General features: G+C 40.1%; 1 protein-coding gene across 1 annotated transcript in view; it reads right to left on the bottom strand.

Annotated features, from left to right (window-relative positions):
• The window catches only part of CCDC9B (coiled-coil domain containing 9B), a 270,324-nt gene that overhangs the window by 192,613 nt on the left and 53,775 nt on the right, over positions 1–23,936 (bottom strand). Inside the window, exon 3 of the mRNA XM_075191871.1 lies at positions 8,026–8,068. Within this exon, the coding sequence (XP_075047972.1) occupies positions 8,026–8,068 (43 nt within the window). The remainder of the gene's footprint in view (positions 1–8,025; positions 8,069–23,936) is intronic.

Consider the following 23,936-nt stretch of genomic DNA (forward strand, 5'->3'; position numbering starts at 1 on the left):
GAATAAAACGATATAGTGGTGAGAATAATTATACAGGAGGAGAGTGGCCAAGTCACCTGACTCCCTGTGAATCCAGTCCTACAGCAACCTAGTATAGTGAAACTGACAGCTCACCTCACTTCCCCTGTAGCTTGTCTAATGAATAGGTTTTTAATTTGCTTTCAACATACAGGAGAGTAGCTGTATAAGATCACCTCGTACCCCCTGTAAGAAAGGAATTGTGGTCTCTAGCTTCTCCTACTATAAAAAAAACACATGAACGATCATCAGCTGTTTGATTTCTTTGTAGATGATACTTCTGAGTGGGTACAACCTCCATTATGGCAATAGAACTTGGCTGTATTGAAATTAGAAACAACCCAAAATTCTCATCCTCGTCTCTAGATAGTAGCCTGTAATTGTTTAATGGAGCAATCATTAGCTGTTAGGTCCTTCTGTGAATAAAGTGTATGGGCGGGTATAAACACTGTTGCGCGGCATAATGAGTGGCTGAAATGAAATTGGTAGAATTCAATAATCCAATAGCTCGTTTTTACCAGTCCATGAACAAGTCCTTGAAGTCCTCAGCAGAGCATCCTTAATCTGATGTGTTTCGTCACTTAGTGACTTTTTCAAAGATATTCAAGTACTACAATTACTGGGATAAAATAACGTCCCTTCCCCATAAACTGCTAATCACAGATCAGTGATTCAGGGATCAGCAGCTAAGTGTTTAATTACTGAGGTTGCAACCAAACCAATTACAGGTGGATATAATACGAATTTTGTACTTACCGTAAAATCTCTCGCTTAACAGTTGGCGGACACTGCTCACCATGGGGTACAGAGGGCGCTGTGGGGAGTAAGGCACTAAAAATTTGTCTAGCCTGCACCCCTCCCCTCTATGCCACCTCTGGCCGGATACATCAGCTTACTTAACAAAACCAATAGAAAGGGCGAAACACAACCAACATGACATTTAAAAAAAAACGCCAGAACAAAAGGGATGGGAGCGCATATATTTTTATTCATTTTCCCATACTGGTTATTTTTAATCAGGTGACTGACTTATAATTGTAACTTATATTTTCAGCGTTCCTACATTTTTTTCTTTGTTTGAGGCTCACAGTAACCTCTGAGAAGCAGCATTAATGCAGTGTCAGTGTTTCTTCTTGACAGTACATTTACCCATTTTGAGCATGATTGTTGCTTTTATCACTTGGTATTTCAACTAGCTCTAAACATGAAAAACCCAGTACTGTTGTTTACATACAAAGGCACACTCGTAATTTATGGAAAGAATCATTAATGCCTAAAAGGTTTATACCTGTGTAATTTCTAGCAACAGGCTTTGAAAATTAGTTTTACAATACTAAGTGTAAAAAAAAAAGTAAACGTTGCTGCCCGTTGGAAAGTCTAAAACAAAACTAGAGGCGCTGCAATATGAAAGACATTACTGAGGAAAGTATGAACATGAAAAACATACGTCATTGTGGACATTCCAGCAACAATGTGTACAAACGAGAAGTCATCTGAAACACCAACACTAAAATAGACGTTAAGAAAACAAAACAAAAAAAAGGCACTCCCAAGGATCAAATTGACTATAAACCATCCAGAGTTTATGTCCATTAAAAAACCTAAAAGTTAAAGGTTTTCAAAGTATCAAAGAAATTCTGATAGTAAATTTTATTGGGTTCTTGGATAATGATCAAGAATGAAGACAATCGCCAAGGTTAAAATTATCCCTACCTAAATATCAACCAAGAAGTTCTGGAGCATTAGTGCATCATATAAAGACACATGGGGCATATTCAATTGTCGGAGGAAACGCTGAAAATCTCGCGCTCCGCGCACTATTACGGTAATAGTGCATGGAAAAACCGTTGTTACAGTAGTTTTCTCACTGGATTTCAGCTCACAGCTTCCTGAGCTGAAATCCAGCTAACTAATACCGTAATAACGGTAGTAGTTTTAACGCGGCGGGGAATCCGGACAATTGAATACGCCCCATGGAATGAATAGCAAACTGTATAAACATTGAGTTTCTCTTGAAGATGTAAACGTTTACCATCAAACAAATCAATAAAAACAAAACAAAAAAAAGCATTAAATGCACGGCTTTAATGACACTACCGTTATTATACATACATACCGTATTTCCCCATGTATAAGACGCACCTTTTTCCCAAACATTTTGGGTCCAAAACCTGGGTGCGTCTTATACAGGGGTAGCGATACAGGGGTAGCGTTACAGGGGCAGCGGAGGGGGGGGTGATCTAGTAGGAGGGGGACAGGCAGCGTGTCAGCGCGATCCAGCAGGCGGGGACAGGCAGCGGGGATGCAGAAGGCAGAGTGTCAGCGCGATCCAGCAGGCGGGGACAGGCAGCGGGGATGCAGAAGGCAGAGTGTCAGCGCGATCCAGCAGGCGGGGACAGGCAGCGGGGATGCAGAAGGCAGAGTGTCAGCGCGATCCAGCAGGCGGGGGACAGGCAGCGGGGATGCAGAAGGCAGAGTGTCAGCGAGATCCAGCAGGCGGGGACAGGTAGCGGGGATGCAGAAGGCAGAGTGTCAGCGCGATCCAGCAGACGGGGACAGGCAGCGTGTCAGCGGGGATGCAGAAGGCAGAGTGTCAGCGGGGATCCAGCAGGCAAGGACAGGCAGAGAGTGTCAGTGGGGATCCAGGAGGAGGGGGACAGAGGCACAGTGGCAGCGATTGCAGGGAGAGTGTGCTGCCCGGCTGCTCTGATCACTATCAGAGCAGCCGGCCATTACACTCTCCCTGCCTTTTTTGACAGCTACCGTAATATTTTTTTTCCAAATTTCGGGGCCAAAAGTAAGGTGCGTCTTATACATGGGAGCGCCTTATACATGAGGAAATACGGTGTATATATATATATATATATATATATATATATATATATATATATATATATATATATATAATAACTGTTTTTCGTGCATTATTACCGTAATGACAGTAATAATGCGCGGACCGCAGGATTTTCGGCGTTTCCGCCGACAATTGAATATGCCCCTGAATGTTGTTTGTTTGGTTTTTTTTCAAAACGAATTTGAACAAATATTGCTCAATAGTGGTGATAGGTATTTAAGGCGCTTGAATAAGAATCAGACATCAATTCTAAAATAGTAGTACAGAAATGACAATGTTTCCAGAAAGATGGATCTTCGAAGAAAAGAGATGTACAAAGTATGATAGATGATTAGTCGTGTATACCAGTTTTTTATTGTGTACCTAAAATACAGAGAGGCAACTTTCCTCCAATTGTTTATGCCTGTGGTTACGTTTTAGAACCAGTAATTCCCTTTGTAGTCCAACATCTTTGAATTAAAGTGACTTAGGATGGTCTGCTGTATTATAAAGATTTAGATCTGACATTATGGATTCCTTGCTGTACTGTTGCAATGTCTTCAAAATAGAGGTATATTTCCTAGTACAGAAGTACTAAAGTCAATACTTGATTTGATTTTAAATAGCCATTTTCAGTTCAATGTTTATGACTCTGAATTCAAAGGTTAAAGTACAGGATCTCCTTTAGTTCCATCTGTAGCAAATGTGAATCTTATGGTATATGAGGAACAGATTTTGGATAATATTGATAGCAATCATTTCATGGAGAAGATAATCTCCTGTAAGAGATATGTGGAGGTTTCCCTTTCTTCTGTGGAAGGGAAACATCACTCTTTGTAGAAATATTAAACCTCTAGCAATTTGTTTTTTACATATACTAGGGACCAAGAAAAATTGGACCAATACCAACATCAATAGAAAATATAGAAGTAAATTAGAGAATTACACTACATCAGCCACAATATTAAAAAGACTGACGAGTGAAGCGGCCAACACTAATTATCTCGTTGCAATGGCAGCTGTCAAGGGGTGGGATAATTTAGACAGCAAGTGAACAGTCACTTTTGAAAGTTCATATACTGGAAGCAGAAAAAATGAGTTAGTATAAGGATCTAAGCGAATTTGACAAGGAATAAATTGGTGATGGCAACAAGATTGGGTCATAGGATTTCCAAAACGGTAGGACTTCTGGGGTGTTCTCGGTATGCAGTGATTAGTGCCTACCAAAAATGGTCCAAGAAATTACAACCATTGTTGCCCATGCTGATCCCTGTCTACAACCGAATAGCCTACGATGGGCACAAGAGTGCCAGTACTGGACCATGAAGCAATGGTAGAAGGTGGCCTGGTCTGATGAATCACATTTTCTGCTACATTATGTGGATAGCTGGATGCGTGTGTGTCTTTTACCTGGGGAAGAGATGGCATCAGGATGCACTATGGAAAAAAGGCAAAATAGAGGAGGCAGTGTTATGCTCTGGGCAATGTTCTACTTGGAAACTTTGAATCCTGGCATTCATGTGTATGTTACTTTGAGAAGTACCACTTAGTAACACTGTTATAGACGAAGTACATCCCTATATCGCAACGGTATTCCCTGATTGCAGTGACCTCTTCAAGCAAGATAATGCGCCCTGCCACACTGCAAAAGTTGATCAGGAATGGTTTGAAGAACATGACAAAGAGTTCAAAAATTCGCCAAATCTCAATCTGATCGAACATCTGTGGGATGTTGTGGAAAAACAAGTACGAGCCATGGAGACCCCAGCTCGCAACTTACAGGACTTACAGAACTGCTGCAAACATCTTGGTGCCAGATACCAAAGGACACCTTCACAGGACTTGTGGAGTCCATGCCATGATGAGTCAGAGCAGTTTTGGCGGCCTAATGGGGACTTACACAATATTAGGAAAGTGGTTTAAGTGTTGTGTCTGATCGGTGTAACCTTCCCATTAATTTATTTTCCTTGAAGTACTCCATGGCAGCCCTAACAATGTTTTAACTCCATTATCAGCTGAGTAGAAACAGGGGGAAAAAAGAAAGATACACTTGTAGGAGAGATAGATAGAGATTATATAATATATATATATATATATATATATATATATATATATATATATATATATATATATATATATATATATATATATATATATATACACATATATATATATACATATATATATATATATATATATATATATATATATATATACACATATACATACATTTGCAATAATATAAATAAGCGCAGGGCGCTTGTTTACATAATTGCAAATGTACTTATTTTTTATATCATGTGTATTTTGGGAAAGGAAATATCTTTACTTCTGAGACCAGGGGAGAAAACATTGCTAGAGGAAATCTCCAATTAGGCATATGTGGGGAGGGAGTCTGATAGCAGGAAATGCTAACTAAGGGCTAGATTTACTAAGCTGCGGGTTTGAAAAAGTTCATTTATTTAGTGCTTTCTACAAAATGACAGCTAGAATCTGATTGGTTGCTATAGGCAACATCCCCACTTTTTCAAACCAGCAGCTTAGTAAATCTAGCCCTAAGTCTTTTGAGATGAAGTGTCAAATGCGCTGCTCTGGCGGAAGGCCCAGCAGGGGGTCGTTACTGTGTGGCCTTTCGGCCAGAGTGTTAGAACCTGTCTGAACATTGTACACAGCACAAGATGCAGGAAATCACAGCAAGTTTCAGGATATTACAGAGAAGTGTAAATATTGTTAGCTTTGCATTGCAAGTAAATCCATGTTTGATTAAAAACAATTGCATCCTGATTCTAAAAATAGCTCAGACCTCTAGGGGGCTGGCTTACCTGTGAGGCTGTGTTCAAAGCTGTATAAAAAGCACTGTCTTGTATTGAAAATTGTTATTCTCATTCCATCTGACCTGCTCACCGGTACCTTCAACCAGGATGAGCAAATCAACATCCCTTGCTTCAAAGACCTGCTTGGAAACTTCTCTATTCCTGTGACCTACAGATTAAACCCAAAACCTAATCCATTCCCGGCTGTTTCTGAGGTTTGGACCCAGCTCCCCAGCACCACCGCTTGGCCAGGGGGGATCCCTCCACAGCAACCCTGATCTATAGGAAGAGGTCAGGAGTACCAGCCCAGATACACCAGTAACGGGGTACAATAGCAGCATCGGTTATCCAGAAGAAACCCGGTACTGGATGCCGGTAAAGGAGTCCAGTGGTGGCAGCATTTGTAAGCCCCTCCTACTGCGGTGAGGGCGCATTTGGGTTAACGAAAGGGAACAGTAGCAAAGTAAGCCCAGACGGTTCCCAGCATCAAAAGACAGGGTGGCATAGGCGGTCCATCCTATCACTATAATATATATATATATATATATATATATATATATATATATATATATATATATATATATATATATCATATTTCCCCAACTATAATATATAACATAGTACCTTTAAGGTTCCTACATTTTATTATTCAATATTGCACAGCCCCAAATGTTATAGTAGCCAATAATTGGCACTATAGTTTCTAATATGTATGGTTCAAAAGTTGACCTTCCTGGCCGTCCGATTAGAACGGCAATTAATTCTATATTACAACCAATTGCACAGTATTTAGATGCATATCTACAGATATATGTTAAAGAGGGTTCAAGCTATTTAAAGGATACAACAGATTTACTCAAAAAAATCTATGAATTGATAGACATACCGGCAGGAGCCTGGCTAGTTACAATGGATGTAGCTTCATTATATACTATTATACCACGTGAAGCTGGAATTGAAGCAGTAAGAAAGATAATGACTGGTGGAAGAACAACTAATCCCCTAACTGAATTTTTATTAAATCTGTTGAAAATAGTTTTGGAATATAATTATTTCAAATATGGAGATACTATATACACTAGCTGGTACTGCCATCGGGTCTAACCTGGCACTAGCATATGCCAATCAATATATGTCAGAATTTGGAAAAAAAAACTACCCTAACTATGGTTCAAGAATGCTATATTACAAGACATATATAGATGATGTTGTTCTGATTTGCTTGGATACAAAGGAGGAGTTTATTAGATGTATAAATTACATTAACATGCTAGATACACCTGATACATTCTCTCTAGGATTGGATGTCCCTAATTAAATGCACTTTATTGGGGGAAATATAATGCATAAATAAGAAGCTTTAAAAATTATAATATGGTTGGTTTAAGTACTAACCGGAAGTCTGTCTGTTCACCTCCTGTTGTGTGTTCCACAGTGAAAGGCATGACTGAAGTAGAATTACAAACTTGTATTAAAGAATTTATAGCTAAATCATTGGGGCATATTCAATTGACGGCAGGATCGCCGAAAATCCAGCGCTCAAAAAATATTACCGTTACGGTAATCCTGCGTGAGAAAACAGTTAATACGGTGATTTACTCGCTGAATTTCAGCTAGCGGCTCAGGGAGCTGCGTGCTGAAATTCAGCGAGATATTACCGTAATAAAAGGTAATATTTTTGGAGTGCGGGATTTTCCGCGATCTCGCCGTCAATTGAATATGCCCCATTGTGTAGCTAGAAATGGAGTCTGGAGAAGGTAATATGTTCTTTTGTGGAGTAGTGGGAGATATTTACTATGTAGTGATAGAATGTAGTATTCAGCAGTAGTTTAAAAACAGACGCCTGAAACCATGCGATCTTCATATGCCCTTCCCTTGAGGGTGGAACACATTGTTTGTAACACTATGGGGGGTGGATACATGCACTAGGATTGACAATTTCCTAAGATGAACTACTGCTGTCAACCCTTTGCCACTACATATAGTCAGGCTGTATTATAATATATATATTTTAAACTCTCCATGTCATATTGCAAAATAAAGCATATAGGCATTATTCATGCCTTCTGCCTTCAGGTGCGGTGCCATCCTGGCGGCAGTGAGTTATCACCAACTGGTGTGTTCTCTGCCTCCTTAGGGCGTGCATGAAGTCGAGATAATGGTACAATCTTGTGGTCCCGATCAAAAATTTGAAGCTTCTCTGCAGTACCTTACTAAGTGCAGTACCAGTGCATTACCAAGTAATCTGGCTTCAGGTACTGCTGGAAATGGCTATCTACTGACAAGAGATACACAACCACTCACATGCATGGCCAACGTTACACAAGACCATGGTATGAAATATTTAATACCACCACTCACCTTTCGCTGTCCATCCTCCATTGAATAAAATTCAGATTCCACACTAAGAAAAAAAAAGTATATTTAAATTAATCTTTTTCTATTCAAATACAGACACACACTAGATATAGATATAGATTTTCTCAAAAAGCCATATTTTTTAATTTTTGTAAAACATCACAAAAGTTGCTGATACTTTTGTAAATAAATCCCCAAAGTTTTATTTTGGGATCATTTGCTACAAGAGCTTTCAGTTTTGAGTGATTGATGAAAAAAAAAATATATATATATTTATTCAGACATTACACATCTGAGAAAATTAACAAAACAATATTTTTTAAACTTCGCTTCATTAGAAGAATGCACGTTCCACTTCAGGTGTGTTTCGGGATGAGATTTTACAGACAGTGCCTGCTCCCACTTCCATGCAGTTGTGTAAACTTAAGAGGAAAGATACTTCCATTGTGTTGTATAGGCTCGCCTTTTTTACATTTCACTAGACCACTACAGATGGTCAGATTAGGTTTGGGTGGACTTTAATTAGTAAAGAAAAGCCCCTTAGTCAATAATTTAAGCCTACCCAATCCTAACCTGACCCTGTACCATTTGTGTCACATTTGAAAAAGATGAGTGTTTAATTACAGTGGCATATCAGACTGGGAGAATGTGTGCTGGAAGCAGGGAGGAACAGCAACTTGGAGAAGGGGTGATGGGAGGGGGAGACCCAGCAAACTGGGAGCAACAGTGTACTCACAAGAAGAAGCCTCAATCACCCGGTCAGGCAGAGAGGAGAAGGTACAGCCCATGAGGCTGTTGTTGATCTCCAAAGGTCAGAGGAGCATGTGATGGGCTCCTCCAATTAGAGCTCAGCAAATGCTCCTTTCACCCCTCAGCAGACTCTCATGGGAATTATTTCCATGACTCCCTTGCAGCCCAGTCCAAGCCGGCTGTGGTGTTTACATTGGGTTAGAGATGTAAATATATAAATAATAGTATAAAGATGGAGGAAAGTGACAGGTACCTTTATTGTTTCAACCCATTTAAAAAGGCTAATCATACGTCTAATAAGAAGGGGTTGAAAACGGTTTCAGAATAGATGTGTAAATTATTTTCTGAAATGCAAAGAGTTGCAAAAGTTTTTGCCAGCTGCAGAAAACTTCAAAAAGAGCAAGAGTGTCATTGTTCAGTTCCTCAAGATAATGTAGCATAAGCTCCCACTTGCTAACATCAGAGGGTATGTAAATGCTGTCTATGACAAGAAATGGTGGCTCGCATTTATTCTGGAGAAAGATGAAAACACTGATGAAGTGAAAGAGCCATGCCTCCATCCAGCTGGTCCATCACCATCTTTTTCATACCACAGAAGGCCGAATGTTTTATGGATTACTATGGTAAATGTCCTGTGTAAGGTGAATCTGTTAACTCCAACAGGTCGACTGTACAACCTTTCTGAATTGGAAAAACTAAAAACAAATGAAGCCTTCAGCCAGTTCCAACCCACCAAGTAGCACCATCCATCCAGAACAGCAGCACCAAATGGTAGCGATATGTAATAAGCTTTCTTATAATATGTGAAAGACATAAAATCACAAATGTTTTAAATATTTCAGTATTAACATAGTGTCATTGTACATAATAGACATAAAAGGGATTGTTTAAGGAGATAAATTAAATTTAACAGGCCTAGATAGTTCCCATTTTCATTATTTTAGCAAACAGTCCAAAGTAAAAGCCCATGATCCCAAAATAAAACTTTGGAGATTTATGAACAACAGTATGAACAATTTTTGAGATGTTTTTCAGAAAATTTAAAATATAGATTTTTTGAGAAGATCAACATTTTGAATTTGAAAATGTTACAATTTCAATTTTTATTTAAACATACTGCTGTGTTATACATCATATGAAAGCCCAAAAAGAAAGGTTTAAAATGAGACCTTGCCCAACTCTCTAGCTCAATCAGGTGAGCTACAAATGCAATTGTAAAACACGTTAAAAGCAAATGTTTCATTAAAAAAAGCAACTTCAAAAGGCATATAACTTCAAAACCAGTGTACATATCTGCCTAAGATTGGAGGCGGGGGTTCTTTACACTCATTGCAGCATTTATTATAGCACATTTAATTACAATCTGAAACGGTCAGTTTGAAACCCTGTGTTGATTTGAATGACCCCACACACACATTATATATATTATATACACACATATATATATATATATATATATATATATATATATATATATATATATATATCTTTTTACAAACCAATGCAAAGTTTTAGGGCCAAAATTTGTGAAGAAACTAAGATCAAAAAGAATTCAGTGATGTTAAGTTTTAACATGCTAGTAGACTTCTCATGCATATATGTGTTTTGCCTTCAATGAAAGTTTGCATTCTGTCATGGAACAATTTACAAACGACTTGGATGACCTGTTATATCCTGCTAATTGAGTACATACGAGACAGAATTGAGGAGCCAAAGTCCTTTTTCTTTTTTGCAAAACACTCTTGAATCAGTGAAGTCTAAGGTTGGGTACATACTACAGGTTTTCCAACCAATTGTCAGGCAGACTACACGATAAACAACGGTTTGGTCCGATATCACATTAGCCTGTACGCGCCAGTACTCTCCTTAGAAAATGTTTCCACCCAGGCAGGGCTTAATTACGGGAATAGAGGCCCCTGGGCTAAGGGGCCTCCATTACCCCGCGAGGCCCCCCCTGTTAGCCGCCCCCTCCCCCCCATGCGCTTACCTCCTTCTCCTGTCATTGTAGTCCTTCCGCGGCATGCTGTAAGCTCCTTACTGAGGAGATCTCGTGACAGTGAGACTCATAGTCTCACTCTCACGAGATCTCCTCAGTAAGGAGATTACTGAGCGCCGTGGAAGGACTACAGTGACAGGCTCAGCAGCATTGATCGGGCTGAACACTTTCAAGGGCCCCGTGGATGCCTGAGGCCCCTGGGCTGTGGCCCAGTTAGACCTCAGGTTAATCTGGCCCTGCACCCAGGTGGCATCAAGAAGTAGCCGCATGGGGGCCATCACAATAAATAAATGTTGAAATCCTGACCTTATATTGACTTAACCTAGAGATTAACATTTTATATATTAATTCTTCTCTTCTTCTTGAAGGCCCAGTTGTCTAGAGCTTTATCATAATCAAAGTCTGTAGGATCTGGTCCCCCTAGTGAAACCAGTATCAGATTATCTACTGTGCTCTGCTACAAGCAATTCCTTAAACAGGTTTTAATTTGTTTTAGAGTAGAAAATCCTTTTTCACATTCAGCTATACTTACAGGTATGGTCAGTCCAATAGCAGCTACTTTTGTTAAATTAGGAAAAGATTCTTTGAGCTCAGTTGTTGTTGTTAAAAATGTTTTATTTGTTTTGAATCTATATTTTTTTGTCTCGCTCAAACAATTTTGATGCAACTGCCTATTTTAGTTTACCATTTCTATAGTAGGACATACATTTTTAGAATAATGCTCAAAAAGAATCACACAAGCCTCATTTTGATCATGGCTGTCTATTGAAAAATAGGATATGATTGGCATATCTGGAAATCTTGCTTCTAGGTGGTTAATAACTGTGTCTTTGTATTTACCATAGATATTCATCTTAACAGCAGTAACATTAGCATCAGAACAATTTATTTGAAGGTCTGACTATTCACCAGTACTACAGTTGTGTAAATCAGTATAGTGAAATATCAAAACGCAATTACTATTGTACCTGCTAGTACATAAGAGGCTTGCAAAAAGATAACCTCAGCAGAATTTCTGCCAAAGGTGGCATCTAGGTTCTACATTAATTAGTACGTGGTGCTGCCAATCTTTTATCCACATTCAAAAGAATAAAGCGAAAAGTGCATTTAGTGGACTAGTGAGAGCAATTTTCATATGTCTGTCTAGAAAAGAAGAAATTGGGAAGAAAGATAGGCTCCTTGTACTGACAACTGGGCCCAGAAGAGGGCACGCTCCCTCTAGGCAAACTATTGAACTTCATTTGGTTTAGATAAGCCATTAAACAGGTACACAAGAGTAATGGTTGCATGGTGCTAGAGAACCTCATAGCTCACTCAACTTGAGCAGTGGCAACATCTTGGACAAGCAAGGCTTAGGTCTCCGTGTCGCAGCTCGGCTGAGCAACTGTATAGTCATCTATGCATACGAGTCATCTGTATATCCTATGTACCTCGGCTGCTCAGTATGGAAGAGATGTTCTTAGTTTTGCTTCCAAATAAATCTTTAATTGCAGCATTTTGGTAAATTCCATAGTTATGGCTGTCATGGAGTGCAAAGGAAAAAAGACCGAGAAAAAAGGAGAAAAGACACTTCGTTCCCTTTCTTCGAGAGACTCCATGGCAAACCAATTTTGCTACCCATGCTTGCATTGTGGTGTTTATATTTTTCAGAAGTAAGCTTGGGAAGTCACTTGGACACAGGGGAAGAGGAGGAGCTACTTTATATAACATCGAGGTGTGTGTTTGTTTCCTGTCTCTGCCTAACCCAGGAAAGGAAGCTACCGATATTTATGGTTGCCATAGATTCTCTTGAAGAAAAGGAATAATTCATTCTTTTTTTATTTATTTTTTTTATTTTGGCAAGTTCTTCATACCTCCTATTGAATACCATTTTCATTCTTTATATAGCTTCTTACCCATTGTCTAACCTTCCATCATACTACCTTTTTCTTAAAAGCGGAGCAATGATTAGATGTGTTCAAATGTTATTTGCATTGCACCTACTTGCCCTACCTTTCCTTCTGTTATGGGGGAAAGTCAAATAGGAAATTGGTACTGCCTCAATTAGTCAGCATTTTCCATACTTGATTGTGATTTAGTATGTTCCGTTTGTATGTGTTAATGCTACTAGCCTTTCTAGATCTAAAATCTATATTTTTATAGCAATAAATGTTTCTTGATTGGTCAGTTTGGCTTTGGAGTCAAGTTTTTAACTTGGCTAAGTATGTACTTCCTAGAAACATAAGAAAATAGTGAGGACCACTCCAATTCAGTTGCCAGCAGGTGACATAGCTAGATTAAGACTAAATAATAGGATTTTGGCCACCTGTGTACTCTATGCTCTGCACACCTTTCAAAGATAATCCTGCATTGGCTGAGAAACAATTTATCCAAAAAGATACTGAGAAAAGGTTCTTTGCACCATAGCACTTTTAGCTCTCCCACCCTGCAAGCAGATGTAATTGCTGTTAAGAAAACGACTTGCAATGTCATCCACCTCAAGAATACTTTCTACAGAGATACAACATGATGAATGCGCATTCAAAACTAAATGAAAGTTCTATGCAGCCACAAAAAGTCTTATGGATGGACAAATCCTCTTTACTGCCTGGAAGAATCTTAATCAAATTTTGTGAGGCTAACTTGGTGACAAGGACATGCTCAAATCTGACACTTGTACCTCTAGAGTGGATGCTGCAAGGCCTTTGCTGAGCCCATCCTGAAGAAAAACCATGATCTGCGGAATGGTAAGTGGATTGACTAGCCAACAAAACTTTTTCCAGATCCTGGAATAGATATCTGAAAAAGTCTTCTTTCTTGACTGTAATAAAAAGGCATAAATTACCTATTCTGACACCCCTTTTATTCGGAGCTGCTTCTGCTCAACCTCCACATCTTCAAAACCAGCTTCTCTGGAACTGGATGTCGAATTGGACCCTGGAACAATACATCTGGACAAAGAAGTAGATAGAGGCCACGGCTGTTCCCTGAGCATTTCTTATGCCACTGGAAACCATTCATATCGAGGCCAGAATGGTAGAATTGTTATAACTTCTGCCATTTCCTTTCGGAACTTTCTAGGTATGCAAGTGATCAGTAGAAACAGAGCGAACAAATGCCCCATCTGGAATGCCCATGGAAAGGTCAGAGCATCCATACACTCTGCTTTTGGATCCCAGTTTTGAGTGAAAACCCTGGGAACCTTTGCATTTCTTTTCGTCACCATGATATCCACCTGAGGAAAGGCATTCCTTTACACCAATTGCTGAAAAACCTCCTTGTGGAGAGACCATTCCACCAAATGAATCTGCTTTTCGGACTGGGAATTCAAGGCAAGATAGAGGCAGGTGAGTAAATTAAACAACTGTGAATTTATTTTGAATATGTTGAAAACAACCAGAGTAGCTGACAATCAACTACAAAGAAAACAAAGCTAGCAACTGTTTAATGAGTACAGAACAAACTTTCTAGTAAGTCTCAGTCAGTTGTAGTTAATAAAGAGCATCAGAGACATTTGCAGTCTGTAGTACTTCAAAAAGTATAACAAAAGTTCTAAGCGTAGACAATAGAACCTGTCACGATTTGAGTCGTTTTTTAATGATCCCTTGCCTCTGTCTATAATGATCTACCTCAAAAGTGACAGAGGATAGTGGAGGCAACACTCAGGCTGAATATCAGTAGCAATAAGACACTGGAGATGATAAAATCGAAGGTTATATTGCTTGATGACACAACAGGTATATATGCCGATGGTATAATGGCAATGGAAGAATATATATAACATGGAAAGCACACACAGCAATGGAATACAAACAGAATGCAATTCACAATATATACTTCAGTTTGTTAGTAACTCTGAGCAACTGTTATGGGATGAAATAGCAAGTAGTCCAGACATGAAGATGGTATATTCCACATAGCAGGTGGTCACAGGTATCACGATAATTCTTGGATAATATATATTAATCCCAATATGATCAAATAGAGCAGAGAGCCCTTAAACAGGTCGTTACTTAGAAGTAATTAGAAAAGCAAAGAATCCCAGCCGCGTGCCGCCCCGTAAGGCTAATATCTTCCAGCAATAATCTAACACAGAGATATCTTAATATATAGCAAAGTTCACGAGAAGTTCAATAGTAGTAAACTTAATAGCAAGCTCGCTATGGAACACAGTCACAGTAGAATAGCGAGCAGAATCACAGGAGAGTCTTTAACAGGAGCCAGCTTGAACATACAGCACAGGTGCATAGAATCAACTTGAATATGCAGCGATCAACTCACGGAAGATGTTTCCAATCTGTAACTTGACAGCGGTAAAGTTCCACGGACCACAGAGGACTACAGGTACCAGGTGCATAGATGTAAAAGCAAAAGTTCAATCAGCAGACATCCATGATAGTAGATTCGACATAGTAGAACTACAGGTACCAGATGCGAAGATGTCATAAGCGGAAGTCCAGCTAGCAGGTAACAGTAGCAGCAAACTCTGTGCACAGCGTAGAACTACAGGTACCAAGTGCAACGATGAATTAGGTAAGTCCAGCCGGCAGGTCACAGCAACAATAGACTCAGGAGGCCCAAACAGAGGAACAGGTAATGGTAACCAGGATAAATAAAGAAAATGGAAGTTGCTTATATCAATTTATAGGCTATATCAGGTGCATGAAAGGGTGGAGTTATCCTAAAAGGAACAAACACAGACAAATACCCCCAGCACACTGTTGGGGGTATTTGTCAATGGTAACCAGGAGCCAGTCAATCTGAGTAACACGAAGAACAGGCAATGACCCAAAGGTCATGGGTAGTTTAAATAGTACTCAGGACCAATGAGAATCAGGGAGGAGGTCCTGATCACACAACCAGCAGCACCTGTATGAAAGTAGTGTCTCTGAGTGGGAACAAGTCCAAAACATAGTTCATAGGGAAAAAGTCACAATGCCGGCACCTATCTACGGGACCGGCGCTTGACAGAACCAAGACACAATTTTGATAGTGGTAAATATCCAATATTCCTAATCACCTGAATGCAGAAAAGTCCAAGCGCAACTGAGATGAGCCCAGAGCCCCTCAGGGAGGTATCAGCAGGTGATGTAGTAAGATTTCGTTCCAAACAGACAATTGTTTCATATAAGCAGTTTTATGTTCAAGCTGCAGTACTCACAGAATTCAAAGTGATCTGGATACCAAAAAGCTGAATTGGAGTCATAATGCTGTTTGCCAAGGTACAGAGTTGAGTTGAAGCAGAAATCGGTAACTGAAGAATCTCAGAGAGCAGGGACTTCAGGAGTTCAAACTCCATTATAACTTTAATCACTGACAAAGACTGCATAGAACAATTAACATTAAACTCCAAAAGGTCCAAAACAGATGAGGAGAGAAACACACCTTAAATTAATGAGACAGGTGTGAAATGACTCGGGATCATCACAGCTGAAAAAGTAAGGACAACAGACGCAGTCAGTGATTCATGCACACCGAAGTTAAAGAGGGAGTCCCAATATTCTAACATGTCCCAGGTAATGCTACTAAGTTTCTCCATGCTGAGAGCGCCATTAGATTTTCTTCTGTCACCATCATCATCAAGGCTTTTGGTGCATCCTTGTCGATTTATGAAGGCTACCACTGTTGTGTGGTTTGAGAAAGTTTGCAGCTATTTTCCTTTCAGATGACATGATAGTGTTGGACTGCTTTCCATACTTCTCTCATTTCCAAGACATTTACTTAAATAAAGACTTCTTAAAGATTCGAGACCCCTTGCCTTGTATTATTAATCCTTGAAGGTGAGCTCCCCAACCTTTAAGATTGGCAACTATTAGAATCATCACTTCTGGTTCCAGCAGCAACATTCCTTTTGTTCTTAAGTTTGGGCTTAGACACCACCTGAGTAACTGTCTGGTGGTTCTTAACAGGACAACTGTATGACAGAATGGGCTTACTTCTCCAACAGGTCCGTAGGGGAAAAAGGAAAGGAGGGATGTTCTTCCTGCACAGTTTATCTGGGTTTCCTTTTTACTGTCAGTAACCGACTGTTACTGACCACTCCTTGTCTCCTTGCCACCAGACACTCGTTGACTGCGAATGTCAACTGTGCAATAGCTATAGGAGAATTCGGCTGCCACCACTGGGCACCTTTGCGGCGCCCAGAACCACTTGCTTCTGGAGTAGCCGGTATCACTGCTGCAATGCTTATTTGCTGTGGGCTGGTTGGTACATCCTGATTGCTTACTATGGATCAAGACTGTTGGGCAGCGGGCAGTGTTGACACAGAGACACTGGGTTCAACACAGGACAGCCGGGGAATAGATTTCAGTTTAAGTTATCTGTTGGTCACAGGATACAGCAGGTAATAGTCGCAGGCAGAATCTTCAAGCAGTGATGTTTTATTGCACAAAAGCCACGACAAGGACTTTTACATGCTAGTTTGAAATACTAATGATTCGCCAGAAGTTACAAATGAATTGATACATTACATGGTCAAACAATGCTTTTTTTATACAGTTTTGGAGTCCTAGCATGGCACAGGGTAACCCAGTCCCCATCTTAGCTGGCACCGTTACGTCCGAGATTTTACATTGAATGTTTACCATCAGTATATAATATTCTCTAATCTTGCATATAATGCAATTTAACTTACAAAATTCACATCAATCTGTGATATCCTAAATTACTTGCATCCTGAGACTACAGAGATAGGAAGCCTAATAGCAGGTCTAATTACCCCCTGCTGTGTGTTCAAGCTAAACAAGTGTTGGTCACCGAGATGAAAAGGCCTAATTAACATTACCTGCCTTCAGACAGTGCAGAAAACACATTTCCTCCACACACATGCCTACTGCCTCAGAAATCAATACATTTCTAATGCAGAAATATAACAGTATCAAAAATCAGTACCTTTGCAACAATATCAATCGGCGCCTGCGCCACTATTTGAAATAAATTTCTACAATAAATTATTTCTACGTGATCCAGCCACAACCTGATTAAGAGAGCTCTTCTAATAGGTCCATTTCCTTATGAGCTAAAACTGGAGAGCTCTGGTATGCCATCTTGCCCACAGAATTATTCCTAAGGTGAATTAAAACATCCCCAGTAATTTCCAGCCTTTTTTTTTTTTTTTACCGAGACTTGTTTCTGAGCTTACAGCTGATGTGCTAGAGACTGGTTCTTGATACAACTTTCCTGTTACAATGGCACTCTGCACTCTGTTTTGTATAGTGTCTATAGGGACACCCAAAGATGTAACCCTTTGTGAGGACTTTTCAACTGTTTTACAATCCCACCTGCAAATTCAGAAACTATTACTTGAGCAGTCTTGCAACTGACATGGATTGCCAAACTCCCCAGCACAAGAATGTCGTCCAGATAGGGACTTTGGACTAAACAGACAGGTCCATTTTGGCATAGCAATGAAATTCTATTTTGTACCCATATCTTACAATGCGAAGCACCCACTAATCTGTGAGGCAGTGTCACTGTATGTCTGCATAATGCGCTATTCTGCCCCCTACTAGTATTACTATAGATTGATTAAGGTAATAGTTATTGCAGAGTGTTCTGATTTGACCTTCCTTCTTTGTCTCTTGAAGACACAAAAGGATTTCCTAGCGGAGGTCCACATATTCTGTTTTCCATAATGCCTCCCTAGTTTATAATGTCTCACATCTCTAAAGTGTTGATTAGCCAAAGAATATAACTTCAAAGGACTTCTGCATAACAGTGTCAAATTAGCAGAGCTCCTGAAAATGTCAAGCTTTCTTTTGACTGAGAGTTTGCTGCCTATGGGCGCAGTCAGAGGACCCTTCTAGCAACCACTTTTTAGGCCAAACAATTGTATTCAAAAATAGTTCATAGAAATATTCTGTGCCTTCTTACATAATCTCAAGGCTTCTCAAAATATTTTTGTCTACTTACTTTCACCGCGTCCCAGCCATCGCCATGACGACCAGGAAGTCCATTCCTATTCGTCCCGGTCATCACCGAGGCAATGGCCGGCACGCTTTGTCAGTGAAAGCCATTTCTCGTAATGAAAGACAGGCGGGCGCGTGCACAGATGCTATATTTTAATTATCTACCTCCTGAGGGTATAGGAGGCGCTCCCTTGACTAATTGTATTGCCCCCCCCCCACTGGAACGATAGGAGGAGGGATCAGTCTGACCTGCCGATTGGCTACCATTAGTGTATAAGGCAAGGACGGCTTAGCCTCCCTGCCGGTTATAGCTTCAGTTCATATACTTGCTGACCTGCTCCATATCAGTTAGGCTAGCGTCCCAAATAATAACTCCTAGAACAAGCAGTAGGGGTCTTTGCCTATAGCAGCCTCCTTTCCCGTAGAGCCGGTATTGCTCATAGGTACTCGGATGCCCCCAGGTCTTTAACTCTTAGTAGGAGCTTATATTTGGCGAGCGCAGTGCAGGTGGTAGGAGGATACCTGGTGACCGAACTGAGTCTGGGGTGTATCAAAGCAACTGGCGGAAGAGCAGATGCCAGTAAGCAGGCGGAGGTCAGGGCAACAAGCGTTCTAACAGAATCTGGTAAACAGGCAGAGGTCAGAACAGAAGCCAATCAAATAGAAGCTAAGAGTCTCAGGAACAAACACAAGTAGGTCAGCAAACAAAGGTTTTGAAGCTAAGCCCGGCAGGGAGGCTAAGCCTTAAATACAATGATGAGCCAATCAGAAAGGGAGGAGAAGAAAAGCCCACACTAAACAGGAGGCAGTAATTAGAACCTAAGCAGTGCTCGCCGCGTGCCAAGTTCATGTTAATGGGTGGGACGCTGCGGCTTGGAGGATGCAGAGCATCCCGGTCGACCTCGCAACGGCCGGGACGCAAACTAGAGGCAATATCCCTGCCTGTAACCTGACCGATACCTGTTGGGACCTCAGCTTGCTCTGGACCCTGCTAATTGTCCCTGACCTGTGCCTGTTTACTGGATACTCCTTGCTTGCAACCTGCCCTGACCCTTGACCTGTCCCTGGTTATTCTGATTGCTTCGGACCCACAACCCTTGGACTGTTCCTGATTAGTGTCTTGTATTTCGGTTACTCCTCCCATTTCCTACCACTACGCTGTGTTTAAGACGCTGCGGCTTAGAGGATGCAGAGGCATCCGAGTATCTGTGAGCGTATCAAGCTCTACGGGCAAGGCGGCTTCTAAAGGTGAAGATCTCTACCATCTGTTCTGGGAGTTTGTCAGTAAACTTATACATCTGTACAAAGTGTCTCACCCCATAATCTCAGAATTCTCGTCACTGAGACCATAGCCACTCCAGATCGGTAGAAACATGAGACTTCTAAAAACAACTGTACATCTTCCATCTCTAAGAGGACCCCTATTCTAAATAGGAATCGTAGTTCAAGACGACAGACTGACCACTGAAGCATCAATCTTGGGTGCTACACTGCATTTCTAAACCACATCATCAACAAAAGGATACATAACATCCAACCTGCCTAAATTAGGTGAATAAGTATAAAACTGTGGGGCAAACGTTTTGCCCTTTAAAGATGAATTAGTGATATTTAATATGAATGATGTTTTGTGCTGTTTTAAAGCTCCAATTTCTTAGAAGTCATTGATGTCCTCTTTTGAAGTAGGGGCGGAGACAGCACACTACGAGATAATATTTAACGATTTTGCTTTTAGGTTCCTTCTATGAATATTTTAATGACCCAGTATTTTATACCCTGTGTTATTTATATTGTTTTGATGTATTAACAATACCTATACAATATCATAATATTATGGATTAATTTGTAGATGTACTAAGTGGATCAGCTCATTTCAAAAGGTTTAGACATTTCTTTTACAAATGCTTCTGATGACTTTAGGAAAGAATGGACACCCATTTTTAATCAGTTTTTTTTTGGCGAATTTAATTTTAAAAGAAAGGTAAAAAAAAAAAAAAGGATTAAATTAGATGATGAATATATTCTTTAAATTACAAAATCTGACCTACCCCTTTTAGTATTTAAATGATTTCAAACAACTGGAAAGGGATATTATCTTTAAAATCATTAAGAGAAAATAATAAGTATGTATGTTATAAACGGAGTACTACATTTGATGAAATTTGTGATCTCACTGGTTGTAAGGAGAATTATTGACAGGAAAACAGGCAACGGGCTTTCACTATTCATCTTATCATCAAGAAGATAAGTTTTATAGTCTACATTTTCGAATGTGAAAGGGCTTTATATTGTTAGGAACCCCTCCAGTCAGCACGACAAAACCCGGAGTCTGCTCCGAAGTCTGGTGTTCGCTGGAGCCCCTAGTGGTGGGGAAAGACTTGGCTGCAGACGAATGGAGGGTCGTGTAATGTGCACTGACTGGGGAGAACCCAGGGGTAGCGAAGTAGTACACAGCAGTGTGGGATCCAAGCAAAGGTCAAGGGCCGGCAGCAGGCAGCGATATCAAATAACGAGCCGAGGTCAGGGGTCACAGGCAATACAACGAGGTCCAGAAACAAGCCAGGGGTCATACACGGGAAATCCAAACTAGAATACAACACAGGAGAAGGGAAACCGTAACAGGAGCCTAGCTACACAGGAAGCTATAACTGGCAATGAGGCTCTGTCCTCACTGCCTTAAGTAGCGAGAGCAGCCAATAGGAGAGAATGCCAGTGACCCCTCCCTAATGCACTAATGCCCAATAAAACAATGCAGAAATAGAGAGCACAAAATCTAGACATCAGAGCCAGGCTAGGTAACTATCCTATAGCCATGACTCAAAACAGTATTGCATAAAAAATAATATAGAGAGTTACCTTCTTTTTGCGCGCATGCACCCGGCAGTAAGACAGCTGGCCGGGCGCTGCGGCATTAGAGTTAGAGCGTCCCGGTTGTTGCCCAGGCAACCGGGACCTAGGAGGCGGAAGTGACGCCCTGGTCCTCATGGAGACGGCCGGGACGCCTGGAACCGGCGGAAGTGAGTCGCGGTGGCCCTTCGGGGAGCCGCAGCTCGTAACATATATGACCAGCCATTTGGAAGCTTCAAATATATTAAAGAAAAATCTGCTTATGATTGGTCACTAGTAAGTAAAAACAATTTAACCTATTTACATGCTACAGGACCTAATAACTATACATCGGTTAACCAGCAAATTGCGAACAGCACATCAGCAAAACTTAATCATGAAATAGCACAAACTGTGGCCACAGCTGACACTACAATTCTCAGCCTGTCGGAAGCTGCTGCACTCATTTGGAAGCTATAGAAATCTAAAAGTCTGAAGATTGACAATCCCAATGATTAACCCCTCCAAAGACTGACAGAAACCCAGCCATCAGAGCCCGGAAAAGTAAGGTGACAATTAATTACTATATATAACTTGAATTATTCTACTACATAACGGACTGGATACTGTGTAAACGACATCCAAAACCACAAGAGTTGATGATTACATGCAATATTTCAAAGTTCAGCATTGGACATTGCAGGTAGACAATTTTTTGAGAAGTTCAATGCTGCTAGACAAGATGCAGGAAATTGGTATTGTAGTTTTAAATTGCATTTTGAAATTCAATTAATCACCACATACAAAACCACAATAAAGAAATAACCCCTTTCACTGTTCTTCTTGCTGTGAAATAGAACAGAATCTACACTCACTCTACTATTCTGCAAATATAATGGCCGATCTCACGATAAAAGAATCTGAACACTAAGACGGATTCCCTACCTATTTCTACAACTAAAAGGAAGCAAGAACTGTATAAAGACTAATCTGTTAAATCATCAACAAACTCTATTAGATGAGATATTTAAGGCGCAAGTAGGCATTTGTAATCGTATTTCACAAGTTGAATTTGGCACTATCACAATAGAAGTATTTTATACTACTTTTAGTACTGTATATACACGAACATAATTTAATCTGAACCATTACTGTAGAATAACTACTGTGAGTGCTAGAAATAATACAAAGCTGTGAATACTCCTTACAATCGCTTCATCCATTTGAATACTTTTTTTTTTTTTTTTTTTTTAAATCTGAAACACCTATAATTCTGGAAAGGGTGAACAAGCGCACGCGCACACACACACACGTAAACTTAAAGCATTTGTACATGCACTACAAATCCATACCTTAAAATGCCCATATATGTACTTGAAAAACATCTTTCTGCCTGCAAAGAGCTGTTGTAATGAAAGAGATGCTGTGAAAAGGGCTTTAACAAACAAACAAACAATACAATATGCCAAACCACATTACCCTACAATGCAGTACACACTTTTGTATCTTTGTGGAACCTGCTGGAAAACATGAAAAACATAGGGGTGAAAAGTGAAAAAAACAAAAAGCAATAGACAAAATGTTTGTGTGTCAAGGATCAAACAGTAATTGGTACCCACAATTGTGAGTGCTATTTTACACAAGGACACAAAAGAAAACATTCAAAAATGACTAATATAAATGTAGAAAACTAATGCAGTTCTTTTTTTTTAATCTAGATTCTGTTATGTGACCTTCCACTGGGTTTCTATGAAGCTGATCTACATACCATTACAGTCGTTCAATCTGATTTATTTTTTTTAATCATCAAATAATATGTGGGTGACAATAGATTAAATATGATAAAAATCTAGATCAACAATCTGATTGGATTAGATGTAACATTTACATCCAAAAAGATCATATTGAAGGCAATCGAATTTGTGTGCAATAAATGTAAAGATCCTAAAACTTTCCTAAACTGCACATGCACTGACAGAACAAAAATGGAATATGTGCAACGCACTAAATAATTCATTATTTACTGTGTGATTAAAAGTTATGAAATATAAAATATTCGGATTGCAATAGGTGTGACTTAATTGTATAGTGATGGGGTTGTAGAGAAATGCAAGTGTCAAAAACAAAAAAGCCGCCCACACAGGCGTATCAATTTTAGGACTTATTCAGAGAGCATTTTGCAACACTTTGGTCATGCTGCATTCAGAGACGGATTAAGGAGAGGGAGAGAATGTGCCCCAGGCACCCCTCTCTCATATGGCCCCCCGGACCAGGTACTTTCATTAGTACCAGATCAAGGGGTAACAGTGGGCCACTGTATGGTTCCTCGTGGCTGGCCCCTCTTCCTGGGACAAGCTACCTTACTTCATACAGCCACAGATCATATGATCTGTTCCTCCCTTTTCTTATGTGTGTGCCGCCTCCTCTCTCCATCATTGACAGTGTCTCACATGGGA

This window comes from Mixophyes fleayi, chromosome 12 (genome assembly GCF_038048845.1).
Source record: "Mixophyes fleayi isolate aMixFle1 chromosome 12, aMixFle1.hap1, whole genome shotgun sequence".
Taxonomy (NCBI): domain Eukaryota; kingdom Metazoa; phylum Chordata; class Amphibia; order Anura; family Limnodynastidae; genus Mixophyes; species Mixophyes fleayi.